At 38.7% G+C, this 17708-nt stretch overlaps 1 protein-coding gene across 4 annotated transcripts in view; it reads left to right on the top strand.

Annotated features, from left to right (window-relative positions):
• LOC121529121 (integrin alpha-3-like) overlaps positions 1-17708 on the top strand; it is a 50591-nt gene that overhangs the window by 14576 nt on the left and 18307 nt on the right. For 3 of the 4 annotated variants that reach the window (XM_041816823.1, XM_041816822.1, XM_041816824.1), the window contains 12 exons: positions 4394-4521; positions 5139-5224; positions 9199-9335; positions 9416-9522; positions 11143-11229; positions 12051-12110; positions 12201-12357; positions 12449-12642; positions 12734-12822; positions 12893-13026; positions 14150-14227; positions 14312-14379. In XM_041816823.1, the coding sequence (XP_041672757.1) occupies positions 4394-4521; positions 5139-5224; positions 9199-9335; positions 9416-9522; positions 11143-11229; positions 12051-12110; positions 12201-12357; positions 12449-12642; positions 12734-12822; positions 12893-13026; positions 14150-14227; positions 14312-14379 (1325 nt within the window). Of the gene's footprint in view, positions 1-4393; positions 4522-5138; positions 5225-9198; positions 9336-9415; positions 9523-11142; positions 11230-12050; positions 12111-12200; positions 12358-12448; positions 12643-12733; positions 12823-12892; positions 13027-14149; positions 14228-14311; positions 14380-17708 lie in introns of those variants that run through there. The other variant, XM_041816826.1, reaches the window with a different exon arrangement.

Raw genomic sequence — 17708 nt, 5'->3', positions numbered from 1 at the left:
CCACGCAAAATGTTTGGGAAGAGCCAGACTTTTAGGAAAATCAGAAGGTGATTTGACGAATGTTTTGTCAGTCATATTCATTAGGCCAATCAGAGCAACAAGAAAAAATGAGGTAGTAAGCATGCACAGCTCTGGTTCTAATGTAAGTGTGGCAGGCAGCTGCTGTGGTAGTTTACAATTGGTGGAGTTTGTTGGTATATAAAACTCATACCAAGGCCTGTCAGAGAAAAAAAAGAAAGCCTAAAGTGTGGTTTATGCTGTTTAATTAATAAAGAAATATGGCCTAGTTCTGATAAAACTGCTGCTATACTAGACTAACGGCTAGACTAAGGTGAGGCACAAAGTGCTACACTTGTGTCTACGGTGTAGTGGATTAGATACAGGAAAATAAACAGTCAAAGCACCAATGGAGGCCACTTTTGACACTGGATCAAGTAAATTCTGAACATTTTTAAAAGTAATGTTTTCATTACCCATCAGATGATATATATCTTTAGTGTTCTCCACTACATATTAATTTACTTTCCAACACCAACTCCAAAAAACGTTGGGGCGCTGAGCAAAATTTAAATCAGAACAATGCAGTGATTTTCAAATCTTATGAGCTTATATTTTATTCACAATAGAATATAAACAGTACATCAGATGAACTGAGACACTTCACCAGTCCATGAAAAATAATAGCTCATTTGATTTGATGGCAGCAGCCCATCTCAAAAAAGTTGGGACAGGACCATTGTGTAGCATCCCCTCTTCTTTCAACAACAGTCTGTCAATGTCTGGGATGTGAGGAGAGCAGTTGATTGAGTTTTGGGAGATGAATGTTGTCCCGTTCCTGTCTAATGGTGGATTCTAGCTGCTGAGCAGTCCTGGGTCTTCATGAAAGAGATGTCTGGATGGGAGCATGTATTGCTCTAAAACTTCTATCTACTTTTCAGCATTGATAGTGTCTGTCCAAATGTGTAAGCTGCCCACACTATAGGCACTAAGTGCACTACCAAGCTATATGTAACGCCAGTGGCAGCCATGGAAATTGGCTTCCAGTACAACTAAATCTCCCCCTTAGCTACTGCCATATTTTCCTCAAACAATGCTGATTGGTCAGGTCTGTTTTGAGACTGGGCACAGTCATTTCGGATCAGCGCTTTGCAAGATGGATCTGCCTGATGACAGACAAGGAATCTGGCCAATCAATACTCTTTTGCAAAGTTAGGTTTGCCTCTTCTCTTCTCACTCCCATGTTCCTTCTGTGTGTGCACACTGCCCTGCAGTCTCATGCCCTTATATGGGTGTAAAAGGGCACACAGTTTTGAAGTTTTGAATTTATTATTGTGTCATACATACAATCATATGCCCAGCCCACATGGGCTTACATGACAACAAGAATTCAAACAAAACCAGAAACACACATTGGGTTGCACATTGTAGACGAGGTTGAACAGGCAGTAGAAATCCTGCACACAACTGGTAGTATGTTTAGTGAACATGCTCCACTGGTGTTACTGGGATCAGTAGCCATAGTTAGGTAATGTTACTGTGCTGACCAAGTCTCTTCTGTCCCTGTACCACGGCAGAGTGGCAGATTTTGTTAACAAGAGGCACAACCTGAGTCCTCTGTCTGTCATTGTCTGTTGCCCGTCCTTTGTTAGTGGATGTGGGTGTCCCGGATGCCCTTCTCTATCAGATGTCTCTTCATTTATTCCAGAAATGTCTCCACAATAAAAGGAACAACACAGAATTCAGATATATCAAGAAAAATGTTATTACAGGCTCCATTAAACATTCATTAGGTTACTGAAAATGTTTTAGGATGTTTCAACTCTTGGAGCCATTCAGGACATTCAAGGTGTCATTGACAAAGTTCCAGGCTATGACATACAGTACCTGCTTCTCCTAACAGGTCCAGCAGGCTGTAACAGTTCTGGATTATTTAAAGACATATTTCATTGTTTGTATAAGTTGGATTGTATTTGATATTTGGCAAATGTAGTTTTATTAGGCCAAATATCAATGTTGGCATAAGTGTGCACCAAACAGGAAAATTTTAGGTGTTTTTGATTTTCCAACAGAAAGTCTCTGTGTTTTGTACACAGCCTGCTTACAGGGAAATCGCTTGTCCTCCATGAAAACACAATAAGGCAGCTAAGGTAGCTCACATACCTCTGCTAGCTGTGAGGGCCATGTAGCTAATGTACATAATGCCAAACTCTAAATCTAACATAGCTTTATTGGCTCATGTAGTAACATAAATTATGTAGCTATTGAAGCTACGTTAGCTTTAGCCACATTTGCTAAAGGTCATGTTGCTTAATCTAACATAGCTGTATTGGCTAATGTAGTACAATTTATGATATAGCTAGCAAAGCTATGTTAGCTTTAGCTATATTGCTTAAGGTCATTTGCTAAATCTAATATAACTGTGTTGGCTTATGTAGTGACATTTATAAAGTAGCTTGCATAGCTGTGTTAGCTTAAGCTACATTTGCTAAAGGTCATGTTGCTAAATCCAACATAGCTGTATTGGCTAATGTAGTAACATTTACAACATAGCTAATGTAGCTGTGTTAGCTTTAGCTACATTTGCTTAAGGTCATTTACTAAATCTAACATAGCTGTATTGGCTAATGTAGTAACATTTATGATGTAGCTAGCGTAGCTGTATAAGCTTTAGCTACATTTGCTTAAGGTCATGTTGCTAAGTCTAACATAGCTGTATTGGCTAATTTAGAAACATGTATAACATAGCTAATGTAGCTGTGTTAGCTTTAGCTACATTTGCTAAAGGTCATGTTGCTTAATCTAACATAGCTGTATTGCCTTATGTAGTAACATTTATGACATAGGTAGTGTAGCTGTGCTAGCTTCAACTAAATTTGCTTAAGGTCACCTTGCTGAATCTAATATAGCTGTATTGGCTTATGTAGAAACATTTATAACTTAACTGGGGTTGTTGTCTTAGCTTAAGCTAAAATTGCTAAAGGTCACATTGTTAAATCTAACATAGCTGTATTGGCTTATGTAGAAACATTTATAATTTAGCTCGGATTGCTGTGTTAGCTTAAGCTACAATTGCTAAAGGTCATGTTGCTAAATCCAACATAGCTGTATTGACTTATGTAGTAACATTTATAACATAGCTAGTGTAGCTGTGTTAGCTTTGGCTACTTTGCTTAAGGTCACTTTGCTTAATCTAACATAGCTGTATTGGCTAATGTAGTAATATTTATGATGTAGCTAGCGTAGCTGTATAAGCTTTAGCTACATTTGCTTAAGGTCATGTTGCTAAGTCTAACATAGCTGTATTGGCTAATTTAGAAACATGTATAACATAGTTAATGTAGCTGTGTTAGCTTTAGCTCCATTTGCTTAAAGTCTTTTTGCTATATCTAACATAGCTGTATTGACTTATGTAGTAACATTTATAGCTTAGCTGGGGTAGCTGTTTTAGCTTAAGCTACAATTGCTAAAGGTCACATGGTTAAATCTAACATAGCTGTATTGGCTTTTTTGGTAACATTAATTAGAGAGCTAGCACAACAGTGTTAGCCTTAGCTACATTTGCTAAAGCTCATGTTGCTAAATCCAACATAGCTGTATTGGCTAATGTAGTAACATTTATAATGTAGCTAGTGTAGCTGTGTTAGCTTAAGCTACATTTGCTAAAGGTCATGTTGCTAAATCTAACATAGCTGTATTGGGTAATGTAGCAACATTTATAATGTAGCTAGTGTAGCTCCATAAGCTTTAGCTACATTTGCTAAAGGTCACATTGCCAAATCTAACATAGCTGTTTTGGCTTACGTTGTAACAATTTTAACATAGCTAGTGTAGCTGTGTTAGCTTTAGCTGCATTTGCTTCAAAAGCTTAAGCAAGGCATTATTGGTGTAACCGCTTCTTAAACAGGTCCATACATAATTTAATCCCAGATCAGGCCTCTGATCTTTTCTCTGTTTTATTCATGAAATGTTGCAGTGTATAATGTTAGTGTTGTTATTTCATGAATGCAATGGCCAAACTTTGTTTATGTTTGAGGGGTTTTTAGATCTAGAATATGAAATATGCTGAACCAGCTAATCACATCACTTAAAAAGACAGTGTCTCAGATGAACGGTCTTTGAGAGGGGCCATCAGAGATGCACTGTCTGCAGCCAAACTGTTTCATGAATTTTATGCAAAGGTGTGAAACTTTTTCTGCACCAGTCACTGAAGATTTGAGAGAAAATCTAAGCAAAAAAGATGCAATTTTGAACAAAAAGGCAGGTGTAATTGAAAGTTTGATATGCAGATGTGAATAAGACAATTAAAATATATTTTTCAGCAATTCTTGTGGAGTCAGGACCTCCATGTTATTAATCACTGATCTCACCAGTCTCACCTGTCTAATCCTTACAGACTACTGGTTGGAGCTCCCAAAGATAAGGCGGCACCAAATGTACCAGCCAACAGGACAGGAGGAGTGTACAGCTGCCCAATCACTGCTAGCCAATCAGACTGTAGTAGGATGAACCTCATCAATCCAGGTTAGCTTTGATTTTGTTCATGGAACAATATCGATGTGAAAATATTACTGACCTGAAATGTTTTTTTCTCCCTCTATAGCCAAGATGAATCGCTTCAATTTATAAAATTTTACCCAAATTAATTTGGCATCTAAGAATGTTTCAGAGCCTTCTGTGTTGTACAGGTATCAGTCATGGTAGTACAAGGATTTCTCTAAACATCCATTTTGCAATGCATCATGGGTCCTTTTCTTGCAAAGCATTGATAGCTGATCTGTAGATCTGCTTTGTGTAATGTTACTGAAGTAAGTACATTTGATGACTGTGATTGGCCAGTAATGGCTGCTCTCCTAGCCAATCAGAGAGAGTCAGACCTCTCAGGTTGCTGTTCCTTTGATGTTATCTCTCTCCTGGTGCATTATGGGTTCTCCATCATTCAGTGGGCAGTGACAGCTGCAGCTTGAGAGCTTTTATCTGCCTCTTATACCCAAAGACACAGTCATAAAAGTATAAAGCTTAATTCTGAGTGGGCAGTAATCAGAGGTTCCCACAGCAACAGCCACTGATAGGTGTTTGTCACATCCTGTCATAAAGTTTGCCACCTGCAGACTTTCACTCACCTTTGCCGACTGTTTCAGACCAGCTTCTTGATGAGGACGTGGTTGAGGACATGTGGCTGGGCGTCTCCGTGGCCAGTCAGGGTCCACCTGAGGGGCGGGTCTTGGTGAGTCTATGTTTTCACTGGCTTAGCTGTCTTTGTGTTTTCTCATTAAAACTGTTAGTTGACTAAATGTGGCTAATGACCAGCTTCTGTTTCTATTCTGATCCCCACCATGCTCTGTTTAGGTTAAACTAACCAACTAACTACCTCAGAGACTAACAAGTTATTTCAGTAGTGTACTAACTCATTCCTGGGGACTGATTTTTGTTTTTTTGAAATGACTAACCAAACAATCTTCCCAATTTACTAGCTAGTTTGCAAACAAACAAAACAAAACAGATCCTAGCATATCAACAAAATACATTTTTATGTCTTGTTAAAATAACCAACCAACCAACTAACCCCAGTCACTTACCTATGGGTTATTTTACTAGTATACTATGCAAGGATGATACACAAACTAACTTCATGACTTGTTGATCTTGTTTAGCTTACCAGCTAAACTTGTACATAACTTGTTTGCTAGACTATTAAAGGGATATTTCAGGATTTTTGAAGTTGGGTCGTATGAGGTGCTTGGCTATAGTAGTGGCATTAGCCTCTAGTGATTTCCGTGTAATTTGATCCTGTCGTTTTTACGAGCTTGGAGAGAGCTGGGGCGTAGCATCTGTAGATGGGAACGTTTTGTCCCTGTAAATTAACGAGTTTTATGAAAAAATGGGCCAAGAAAATATGTTGGCTCGCCTGTGTGCTGTGTGGAAAACGTACAGAGCACTTCATTTCTCCCAAAAAAACCCTAACCCACTAATTTATGATGCAGCTTTCGCCATTTTGTATCCTTCTGCCTCCGCTCACTGTTTACTGTTCACACATCTGCCGGTCAGCTGTGTGGGTCGCAGTGTAGCGGGGTTAAGCATCGGTTACTACAACGCCACATACTTGCATTTATCCAGGCTGTTAAAACAAGCACACCTCCTGGACACCATACCTATCAGCCATTAGAGGAAAAAGGCGACAGTCATAAGCTTACCTGGATGACAAATTTCCATTCGGCCCTTCAAGTCGGGGTCTGTTTTTCCAATTTAGTCTGTGCGTCTGTGAGCCGCTATCTTCTGATTCAATAATGTCCTAAAGAAGTGCTGAAACTAAGTCCCACTCATGACAACAGTAGTTCTCCGAATGGGTTGGCATGGATTCACATTTTCCACACCTACACCACCAGGTAACTCAAGATCTCTCCTGCTCTAAACTTTCAAATGAAGGTTCTCTGGTCTCTCTTTCAGCCCGTTGTATAAGTCTGGTCTGTGTAGTCCGGTTCATACAGATATCCTCTCGTATCCACAGTAAACAGCACATCATCATCACTTGTGTTGAAATCGCTCATTATCTTTGTTTTAGCTTGATGAGATGTTATCATTCCTGAAGAAGTCTGCAGACCCACACAGCTGACTGGCGGATGTGTGAACAGTAAACAGTGAGCAGAGGCGGAAGGACACAAAATGGCGAAAGTTGCATCGTAAATTAGTGCCTGACACTGAGGGGTTTTTTTGGGAGAAATGAAGTGCTGTGTATGTTTTCCACACAGCGCACAGGCGAGCCAACATATTTTCTTGGCCCATTTTTTCGTAAAACATGTTAATTTACGCTGACAACACGTTCCCATCTACAGCCGCTATAAGCTAGCTCTCTCTGAGCTCGTAATAACAACAGGATCAAATTACATGGAAAACAGTGGAGGCTAATGCCACTACTATAGCCAAGCACCTCATACGACCCAACTTCAAAAATCCTGAAATATCCCTTTAAGACTGACTGACAGAATAACTACTAAACGAACCAATCTAATCGTGTGTTGATTTTCCTAACTAGCTAAAACTACCTAGCTTACTGCTCGACTTCTTTTATAGCTGACCAGCTAACTTCAAATGTAAACGCTAACACGTGTCTTATCTAGCTAAATAGCTATCTCAGTAACTTAATTACTAGTTAATTCACCATTCCTGACTATAGTCAGTAAAGTGACTGGATTTTTGCCTATTTGATGGACTAACTAACCACATGACATGCTAATTTCCTAGCTAACTAAAAAACAGCTAGCTGACATTTTTTGACTTTAGAAACTAAATAAACAAACATAATGTCTTTCTTAACTAACCAGATACCTTGGTGATTCACCCGTGAGATAATATGCCAGGGGTGTCCAAACTATGGCCAGGAGGCCAAACGCAGTCCTTGGCCCATTTTTAATTGGCCCACAGCAAATCCTAAAACATAAATGAAATATGGCCCACATTAGGACATGAAACTTGTGCTTTTCTGTAGTGTCTCGTTTATCTGTTTTCTGCATCTGTGAGTATAGTTTTGTGTGACTTTGGGGGCTCGTCTGAGAAGGCAACACAAAACTACACTTGTCTGTCAATTAGAAAACATTAAGAAATAAAGTTTGTGAAGACAGTATGAGATTATTTGGATAAGCGTGTGTTTTACTTTCAGCACTAGACAAGGCTACTGTGCTAATTCTGTAAACAACCATTTTGACACAACAATTCATGAATTTACTTTTTTCGTGACTTAACTTTAAAGCATACCAAATCACTTAGTGCATCTTTACCTAAATTGGATTGGATTGATTTACTTTGATGTCATAAAGGGGAGGTATATGAAAGTGGCCCCTACGTCCTTGAAATTTTCTGTGTGTGGCCCTCGGCGGAAAAAGTTTGGACACCCCCTGGCCTGTACTATGCTATCCGTGGCTTACTCTTGTCAATAAAGAGACTGATCTTTTGTCTGGTTTACCAGCTAACCTCATTACTTACTAATAATCCAGCTAGCTGAAAAACAAGGTACCTACCTGGTTGACTAGTTACTTCTTAAACTGTGTGACTTCTTGTCTAGCTTTCAAGCTAACCTTATACATAATATGTTTTCTAACAAACCAAACCAGCTGACAACATACTGAGAAAATGATTACTAAAAAAACAAATGTAACATTTGCCTTCCAACCTCATCATGTGCTAATTTCCTATCAAGCTAAAACTACCCAGCTTACTATGTGGTAACTTTACAGCCTCATCAACCTTTTGTATAGCTAACCAGCTAACCTCTTACTTAATAGCTAAAATATGTCTTATCTAGATGTCTTATGTAGCTAACTAGCTAACTATCTCAGAGACTTACTTACCGGTTATTTCACTGCTCCTGACTATTGTCCAAAAAAATCACTGAATTTTGTCTGTTTAACTGACTAACCACACAACATGCTCATTTTCTTGCAAGCTAAAAAATATTAACTTAATAGTCACCTCAGAAACAGATTGACTAACCAGCTATCCTTGTTTGTAACAAATTACCTTCCAAAGAAAAACAACAGTCTAACAGCTGGATAAATAAATATTAAATAAACAGCACGGTGTCTACTATCCAACAAACCATCACTTCTAACTTGTTAGTTCCATAGCTAGCTAAAAAGGATTACTACCTGTATAGTTTCTTGACAGACTAGCTGACTAGCTAATCTTATACCTAATAAATAATTAACTTCCCGGTTGACTAGTTAGGCCTACTTCAGAAACTGCCTGACTTAATGTATGACCTTCCAGCTATCCTACAAGTTACCTAGCAAAGAAAAGAACAACAATTTTACAAAATAACTACCAAACAAGCTGAATGACTTCTCCTAACTTCTAACCAACTTACCTCATTACTGGCTTATTTCTCAGCTAGCTAAAAACAATCAACTACCTGGTTTACTAAATAGTCACTGACAAACTGACTGACATCTTGTCTAGCAACCAGCTAACCTAGTGAGTTACTTAGATAAGAAGACTGATTGATAAAATTACTAATGGCTTGAATAGAATACTTACTTTTTATTGACTAACTAACCTCAAAGGATACTTATTTTGTAACTGATTTTGTCCTGTACTGATTCTAAAGGTGACTACCTCTCTGTTAGCAGTAGACTAGTAAACTGTCTAAAAATTAACCTACTAACAGACAGACTAACTAACTAACCCTTCTCCACGTCCTCTCTGCAGGCATGTGGTCATCGTTTTGTTAAACTGTATGGATCGTTCAAACTCTATCACATGGTTGGCAAATGTTATATCCGTGGAAATGACCTGCAGTTCAATGAAGAAGACGGGCACTGGCAGAGCCCTGACCAGCTTTGCAGGTAGTTCAGCCGCCAGTCAAATGATGCATGACAAGGCCTGATAAAATTACCTCAACCGGTGCTTATTGTTGTGTATTTAGTCACGAGGGTGATGTCAGAGGCCAGGTCATGTGTACCAGTGGGATGTCTGCAACCATCACTCAGACTGATATCATTGTTGGCTCACCTGGAAGTTATGAATGGCAAGGTCAGACTTTCCTCAATTGAACTCTTGTGCTTTCTGATTAATTGTAAAGACCAGAATAAGTTGGATTTGATTTGAATATAAATTAGACATATTAACCCTGGCTAACCCTGATTTACAGCTTCCTCTTTTCTAAAGCCCAGTTCAGACCAAAGATTAGTGATTCATCTAAACTGTTTTAAAATCGGGACAGTTTCAGCTTGAATCAGGCTGGCTAATAACATTGCCTGTGAGTCATTTTGGCATCATACGGTTTTAAAATGATAGGCACTTTATGTGTTTCAACTGCCTGTTAGTACCACAGCTTCAGTTTGTGTTTATCAACAGTCATGCATTATGGAGCTACAGTTAATGAGGCTACATAGCTAACGTGGCTAAAGCAAAGCTATAAAATTACCTAGGTACGTCTTCTATGTAGCTATGTTAGATTTAGCTATGGTTGCTAATCAGCCCATTATCATCAGCCCTACCCCCACTGTCACGCAGACAATCTTGTAGTTAGTGATTGCTCTGCTCATTAATTCCTCTTAATTTACAAATGATCTGATATTTCCAGCCTCAAGTTCACAGCAAAAATTAATGTCAACATCACCATGGTTATTTCACTCAAACTGGGGGTCATTGGTTATGACTTTTTGGTCAAATTTCCTGTTTTGTTTTTTTTTTTGACAAATTTTTGGGGGTAAAATTTAACAACTGGACCCCAGTCATGATTTTGTTGTCGAGTATCAGTTGTTTTTGCGGTAGCAGAGCTTAGCATGAATTTTGGGTCAACTTTTGAGTCTTTCTGCTGTTGTCCTTCCTTGCTCAAATTTGGTGACTAGTCCACGGTTATGACTTTTTGGCCAAATTTTGAGTTGTTTCAGCGGTCAACAAATTCTTGCTCAAATTTGCTTAAAGGTATGCGGCCATGACTTTTTGGTCCCATTTTTAGTTGTGTCCACCATTGTCGATTTTTTTGCTTGAATTTGGTGACAGGTACGCAGTCATGACTTTTTAGTCAAATTTTGGTTGTTTCTGACATCATCATGACTTTTTGGGCAAATTTTCATTTGTTTCTGCTGTCATCAAGTTTTTGGTTATCATAACTTTTTGGTTAGATTTTCAGTTCTTTTACCTGGCATTGTTTTTTTTTTTGTTTTTTTTTTTGGGTGTTTTTTCCCCAAAATTTGGCGATCAGGATTTGCTAAAAGGTATATGGCCGTGGTATTTTTGTCACATTTTTAAACTTTCCACCATAGTTATTTTTTTGCTCAAATTTGCTGACGTGTCCACAGTCATAACTTTCTGGACAAATTTTTAGATGTCTCCTCCGTTGTCGTTTTTTGCCCTAATTTAGCAACAGTTCTGTGGTTATGACTATTTGGTCGCATCTTTAGCCGTTTCCACCGTCGTCTTTTTGCTTTTTTATACTCAAATTTGGTGTCATCATAACTTTTAAAGAATAAAACAAACAAAAAATGTAAGCAAACTGACAGGCCCTGTAAAATATTGTAGTATTGCAAATAAAAACTAGTGTCCTTGTAAATCTTTGGTTTTGACTGGGCCTTAAAGCGACTGATCAGACATAGAAATGCCAAAATATGTGCTGTGAGTTCTCCTGTGTGTTTGTTTGTGTTCTAGGTAATGTTCATGTTTCTTGGATGAATCCAGATGAGGTATTTGTCACAAACTCTTTCTCAACATTGAAGCAAAGGAACATTTATATAGGTAAACACTCTTTTTAACATCACTCCTTGTTACAGTTGTCCATACTAAATCATTCATGAATAACTGAAACCATTGTGATAAACCAATCATTGCTTTGAATGCATACACCTCTGCATTCTTTTGGACCATTTTTGCCACCTGTAACTCATTTTTTTCACCACTTCTCACCCATTTTTGCCACTCTCTGCCCTTTTTGCCATTTTTCTCCCAGCGTTTGTCTCTTTTGGCCCATTTCTGCCACTTCTTTTTGCCACTTTTCAACCTGTCTTTGACACTTTTATCCTGCTTTTTCCCCCCTTTTTGCCTAATTATGCCACTTCTCACTTATTTAAGCTGCCTTTTGCATTTAAATTCCACTTAATTCCCTATTTTCACCCTTTTTGCTGTTTTTTGCCCATTTTAGTTCTTTTCACTCATTTATGGTCACATTTTTGCCACTTTTGGACCATTTTTGCCACTTTTCCCCAAGTGTTTGCCCCTTTTTGCCTATTTTTGACACTTCTCGCTCAAAAAAGCTGCCCTTTGCAATTAAATGCCACCTTTTGCCAATTTTCCCCCTTTTGCTGATTTTCCCACTTTTTGAAACCTTTAACTTGTTATTTGGTCACTTCCCACCCATTTTTGCCACATTCTGCCCATTTTCACCACTTTCATCCCAGCGTTTGCCACTTCTTGACCACTTTTGCCACCTTTAACTGATTTTGAATGCCACTTTTCACCACTTCAAACTGATTTAGATCATCAGAGCTATCTCACAGTAATGAGAGATTTTAAATGCTATGCTAACACATTCATTTTATCTGTGTGTATTTTGTGTGTAGGATATTCTGTCACTCAGGCTCCTCGTCTTCTCTCTAAGGATGAAGAAACCATCGTAACAGGTGATGTTTCCCTTCATTTTTGTTAAAGCATTAAGCAGATTAATTTTTCTCTTAAGTGATTGACTTATTGATTGCTGTGTTGATGAACAGGAGCTCCAAAGGACAATAAAGATGATGCTCGAGGTTCTGTGCTGCTGGTGACCAAGCAGGCACAGAATAAGCTGGTCACTCAGCAGACTCTGCGTGGTGAACTGGTGGGCTCCTACTTTGGCAATGTTGTGGCAACAAGCGACCTCAATAATGATGGGTAATAATGTTCTGAAAAATGATTACCTACATTTTTTTATTTTCGAGTAAAGCTTTTCAGACTTTTAATCATCATGTTTGTTCCTCTGCAGGTGGAACGACCTGCTGGTGGGCGCTCCTTTTTACTTTGAGCACCAGCAGGGCGTGGGTGGAGCCGTTTACATCTACATGAACGCAGGAGGCCGGTTTGATTCTAGTCCCAGTGTGGTGCTGAAAGGACCAGCAGGGTCTGCATTTGGTATGGCTGTTTGTGCAGCTGGAGACCTGAACCAAGATGGCTTCCAGGGTGAGGACTCTAATGCTAAATTGATAATGATGATGATGATGTTTCAAGACAGTGAGATGAAGGTGTCTAATGACTTTCTGGGGGGTTGTAGACTTTGCAGTTGGAGCTCCCTTCCATGAAACAGGATCTGTGATGATCTGGACTGGGAGCAAGAAGGGGGTTTCTACAAAGCCCAGCCAAGTAAGACAGTCTTCTTACCTTTACATGACAATAGCTCGTTTGTGTTTGTAAGCCTCCTTCCTCTTTACAGGTGATCCAGGGCAGCAGGATCTCTCCTCAGTTCAGGACTTTCGGGTATTCTTTGAATGGAGGTGTGGATGTTGATGGGAACAAATATCCTGATCTGCTGGTGGGCTCTCTGGATGACACCGTCGCTCTGCTCAGGTTTACTTATCCTCTGTTATCTTGCAATAATGCAGTGCTTATTGCATCAGTCTCAGGGAGCTTCTTACCATCCATTAATTTTGCAAGGTTACCTGACCATTGCAAAGATGGGTCACATCATTTTCTCCTCCATAATCGATGTAGATAGGTTGATTTAGAGTTAACAAGGAATAGAAGGAAGTGCAGAAAGAAAAAAAGGATGAATGCAGTATAAAAAGAGGAATATGCATGAAGAGAGAAGAGGAAGATGCAGACAGAGGGTAGAGGCAGATGTAGGAATACAGGAAGAAGAGAGGGGGATGCAAGAAGACAGAAGATGCAGAAAGAGAGGAATGGGAGATGCAGAAACACAGGAAGAAAAAGGCAGGAAGAAAAGAAGACGATGCAGAGATTGGAAGAGGGGAATGCAGGAGGAGAGCAGAGAGACGATGCAAAAGTGGAGTGAGATGTGGGAAGACAGGAAGTAGAGAGGGAGATGCAGGATGAGAGAAATAGGGAGACTCAAACAGAGAGGAAGATGCAAGAAGACAAATGATGAAGATGCAGAAAGAGGAGAGGAGAAGGAGATGCAGAAACACAGGAAGAAGAAGGAGATACAGGAAGAGAGAAAGAGCAGAGGAGGTAAACTGAATTGAGAAGAGAGAAGGGTACAGGAAGAGTGAATAGAAGGAGGTGTAGAAAGAGAGAAGAGGCCCAACAACTAAAATGAAACAAAAAAAAAAAAAAGCAGATTTATGGATTTCAAAAGTGATCCTAAACCCCTTTCTTCATTTTGATTTGTCAGTAAAAGAGAATTGACATAAGAACGCGGCACTGTTCCAAAACCAAACTATTTTAACTGAGAGTGCTGTTAGCAAAGCGACAAAATAGCAGATGCACTAAGCACATGTTTTGCACTCAGGATGCCGAGCACTGAAGTGCAGGACTACATTGGTTTGGTACCAAAATGTGCACTGCCATCACAAAAAAATGAGGCCTATGGACACAGGTCCAAGATATGCCAGAACTGGGTTTGTCTTTGACTCAACATCACTGCTAAAATCACAGCTGGTGCTCACTGGGATATTATTTGTGGAGTCACAATAAGGCATTAACTTCATTTATTGATTTTTTTTATCCCCAGATCTCGCCCTGTTGTTCACCTTGGTAAGAGCCTGATGGTAACTCCGTACAAAGTCGACCTTAACAGCTGTGACTACTGGTGAGACTCAGATTTGGAACCTGCTAACACATGAACATCCTGCAGCTCATTGGTTGACTCATTGTTTGTGTTTTTGTTAATCAGCATAAAGGTGAGGGTGTGTTTCTCCTACATGTTCAGCACTGGAGAGAGGAGCAAAAGTGATAACATCAGTGAGTAATCCTTAATCCCGTCACCTCAGCTATCAGTAATTTCCAGTTTCCAGTTATGCTGTGCAGTATGAATTTCAAGACAGTCTGGCTGCAGATTTCTCTGACGGACCATTCATCTGAGACGCCGATTATCTCGGAGGACAAATACACGCTAAAATTTTAGAAATAAAATTGGATTAAACTTCCATTTGAGGCTAGGGCAGGATTGAGGTAATGGTTAGGATGCAAAGGTAAAAAACCTAACCTGCAAAATCAGATTACAAAAAGTTTGATAAAGTTAAGTAAACAGTCTGTTTACAGGACAAAAGCTCATCCTCCATGAAAACATTCTAACGCAGTTAGCGTAGCTTGTGTAGCTCCATTAGCTGCATAGGCTTTATAGATAATGGAGCTATGAATATAATGGCGCTACATAGATAACATACCTATTTAGCCAAATTAACCAAAATTAAGCTTACATAACAGCTTTGTAAGCTACATAACCACATTATATATGTAGCTAAGCTAGCTTTAGCTACATTTGCTAAAGCTCACTGTGCTCAAGCTGAATAAGTTACAGATAATCGGACTACATAGCTAACATAGCCAAATTTAGGCTAAAAAAGCAGCTACGAAAACTTCATAGGTATGATATCTATGAAGCCAAGTTAGCTTTAGCTACATTTGCTAAAACTCACTTAGCTATAGATAATGGGGCTTCATAACTAACATGGCTAAAGCTAAGCTAAAAAAGTAGCCATGAAAGCTATGTAAGTAGGTTATTTACAAAACTAAGTTAGCTTTAGCTACTTTCACTATAGCTAACTTAGCTACAGATAATGGGGCTACATGGCTTATTTGGCTAAAACTAAGCTGAAAAAGCAGCTTTGAAAGCTAAGTAGGTAAGTTACCTATGTAGCTAAGTTAGCATTAGCTACATTTGCTAAATCTCACTTTGCCAAATCTAATTTAGCTACAGAAAATGGGGCTACACAGCTTACATGGCTAAAGCTAAGCCAAAAAAGCTTTTATGAAAGCTCCGTAGGTACGTTACCTACATAGCTTCGTTGGCTTTAGCTACATTAACTAAAGCTCACTTTGCTAAAGCTAACTTAGCCATTGCTACTTAGCTAAAGCTAAGCTTGCAAAGCAGCTATATAAGATACATACATACATACATTATCTTCCTCTTTGTTAGCTTTAGCTTCATTTGCTAAAGCGTAGGTTGCTAAAGGTTACTTAGCTACACTGACAAATGTAGTAACGTTAATCATGTAGCTTGCCTAGCTTTAGCTTAAGCTAATAGGTTCTATTTAATGGATCTCTGCGTTCAACACATCTGGCCTTAATCTGCCCTTCATTTTGTATTTACTCTGGTTTTCTTTGTCTAATGACATTTTTTTCATCTAAAACATTTAAGTGTGACAAGTATGCAAAAAAGAAAATAAAAAGAAAACAGGAAGGGGGTAAATACTTTTTTCACAGCACTGTAATTGCCAGTCTGTAGCTTTGTTTAGACAATAAAAACCAAAATAAAAATGCCTTTTTTTAAACACAAATCATAGACAAAGACAAAAGTATTTTGCTGAAGTCTCTACATTTTTCTGTATTTTTATTATAAGGCCTTCTATAATAATGGCTTATCTTAAACCCTGTAACACACAGTAACACCAGCAAACTGTTTGAAGCAGCTTGTGTTGTAGACTAGATTAGTGTTTCTTTGATTAGTCTGGTGGCTTTAAAGAGATAAATGTCGCCCCTTTTTCTGGTCATAAAGAGCATCTTTGTGCGTTATACACAGACTGCTGATCAGCTGCTGTCGCTAACAGATGGTCAGTTTATTAGGACATGATGCTAACGAGGCTGTTTATGGCCACAGCCATCATCATCAACCTACTTCCTGTGTGCGTGGACGCTCTCAGCTAATTGACCTGATTGATTGACAGGACAAAGCTGTCAATTAACGCCCGCTGTTAATCCACAGAGTGACACACACACACATGAATGCACACAGATGACATCACACCGTGTCCTTGTGCGTCCGCTCGTCCTTGTGTCTGGTGTGTGTGTTTTTCTGAATGATAAATCACATTACAGGAAACAATATTACATCTGAGAAACACACTCAGTATTCCTGAGGGAGCTATGTGTGTGTCCTGGTGTGTTTTTTTAATTTGACCAACCAAAGACAAAGACAACCCCCACCACTAGAACTATCATCGCTAATCACAATCACAGTTTACAGACACACAAATATTGTTTTCAGTTGTGTTGAATGTAGAGTAATATATTTACATATTATAAATGATCATTATTAGCAGTAAAACATTAAACATTAGACATCTTAGTTTTTACTTAACTTTCTACTGAAATCTTATGTTAAAAGTTTTGTAAGGAAATAACTGAACATGTTGATTAGATAGAGCTCTCACAAAACTGCGTATAAAATATGATACAGTTGGCTTAAACTGTTAAACTGCTGAATTCTTCTCTCCTGGGTCCTTAAGATGATAAATGGCAGGAGCTCTTAAGCTGGAAAAATGTGCACATTTCTTCTAATTACCTCAGAGCAGTGTTACTCAACCCTGCTCAACCAAAGAGCCACACTGTTAAAAAATACCTTTGCGGAGCCACAATCTAAGTAGTGAAAGTGGGTAAAAGTGGCAAGAAAATAACTTAAAGCTGGAAAATAGGTGAAAAAGCTGTAAAGAAAGTGGCCAAAAATGTGTCAACATTTTGTGGCAAAAAAAAATGGGTAAATAAGTGAAAAATAACTAAAATTGGCAAAAAAGTAGCAAAAAGGTGGGGGGGGGGGATTAGTGAAAAATAACTAACATTGGCAAAAAGTAGCAAAAAGATGGGGGGAAATAAGTGAAAAATAACTAAAATTGGCAAAAGCAGCAAAAAGGTGGGGGGAAAATTAGTGAAAAGTAACTAACATTGACAAAAAGCAAAAAGATGGGGGGAAATAAGTGAAAAATAATTAAAATTGGCAAAAACAGCAAAAAGGTGGGGGGAAATTAGTGAAAAATAACTAACATTGGCAAAAGTAGCAAAAAGATGGGGGGAAATAAGTGAAAAATAACTAAAATTGGCAAAAGCAGCAAAAAGGTGGGGGGAAATAAGTGAAAAGTAACTAACATTGACAAAAAGCAAAAAATGGGGGGGAAATAAGTGAAAATTAATTAAAATTGGCAAAAACAGCAACCAGGTGGGGGGAAATTAGTGAAAAATAACTAACATTGGCAAAAGTAGCAAAAAGATGGGGGGAAATAAGTGAAAAATAACTAAAATTGGCAAAAGCAGCAAAAAGGTGGGGGGAAATAAGTGAAAAGTAAGTAACATTGGCA

The sequence above is a fragment of the Cheilinus undulatus genome, linkage group 21 (assembly GCF_018320785.1).
Source record: "Cheilinus undulatus linkage group 21, ASM1832078v1, whole genome shotgun sequence".
NCBI lineage: Eukaryota > Metazoa > Chordata > Actinopteri > Labriformes > Labridae > Cheilinus > Cheilinus undulatus.
The sequence above is the reverse complement of the archived record's forward strand: the minus strand, read 5'-3'. Positions and strand labels throughout refer to the sequence as shown.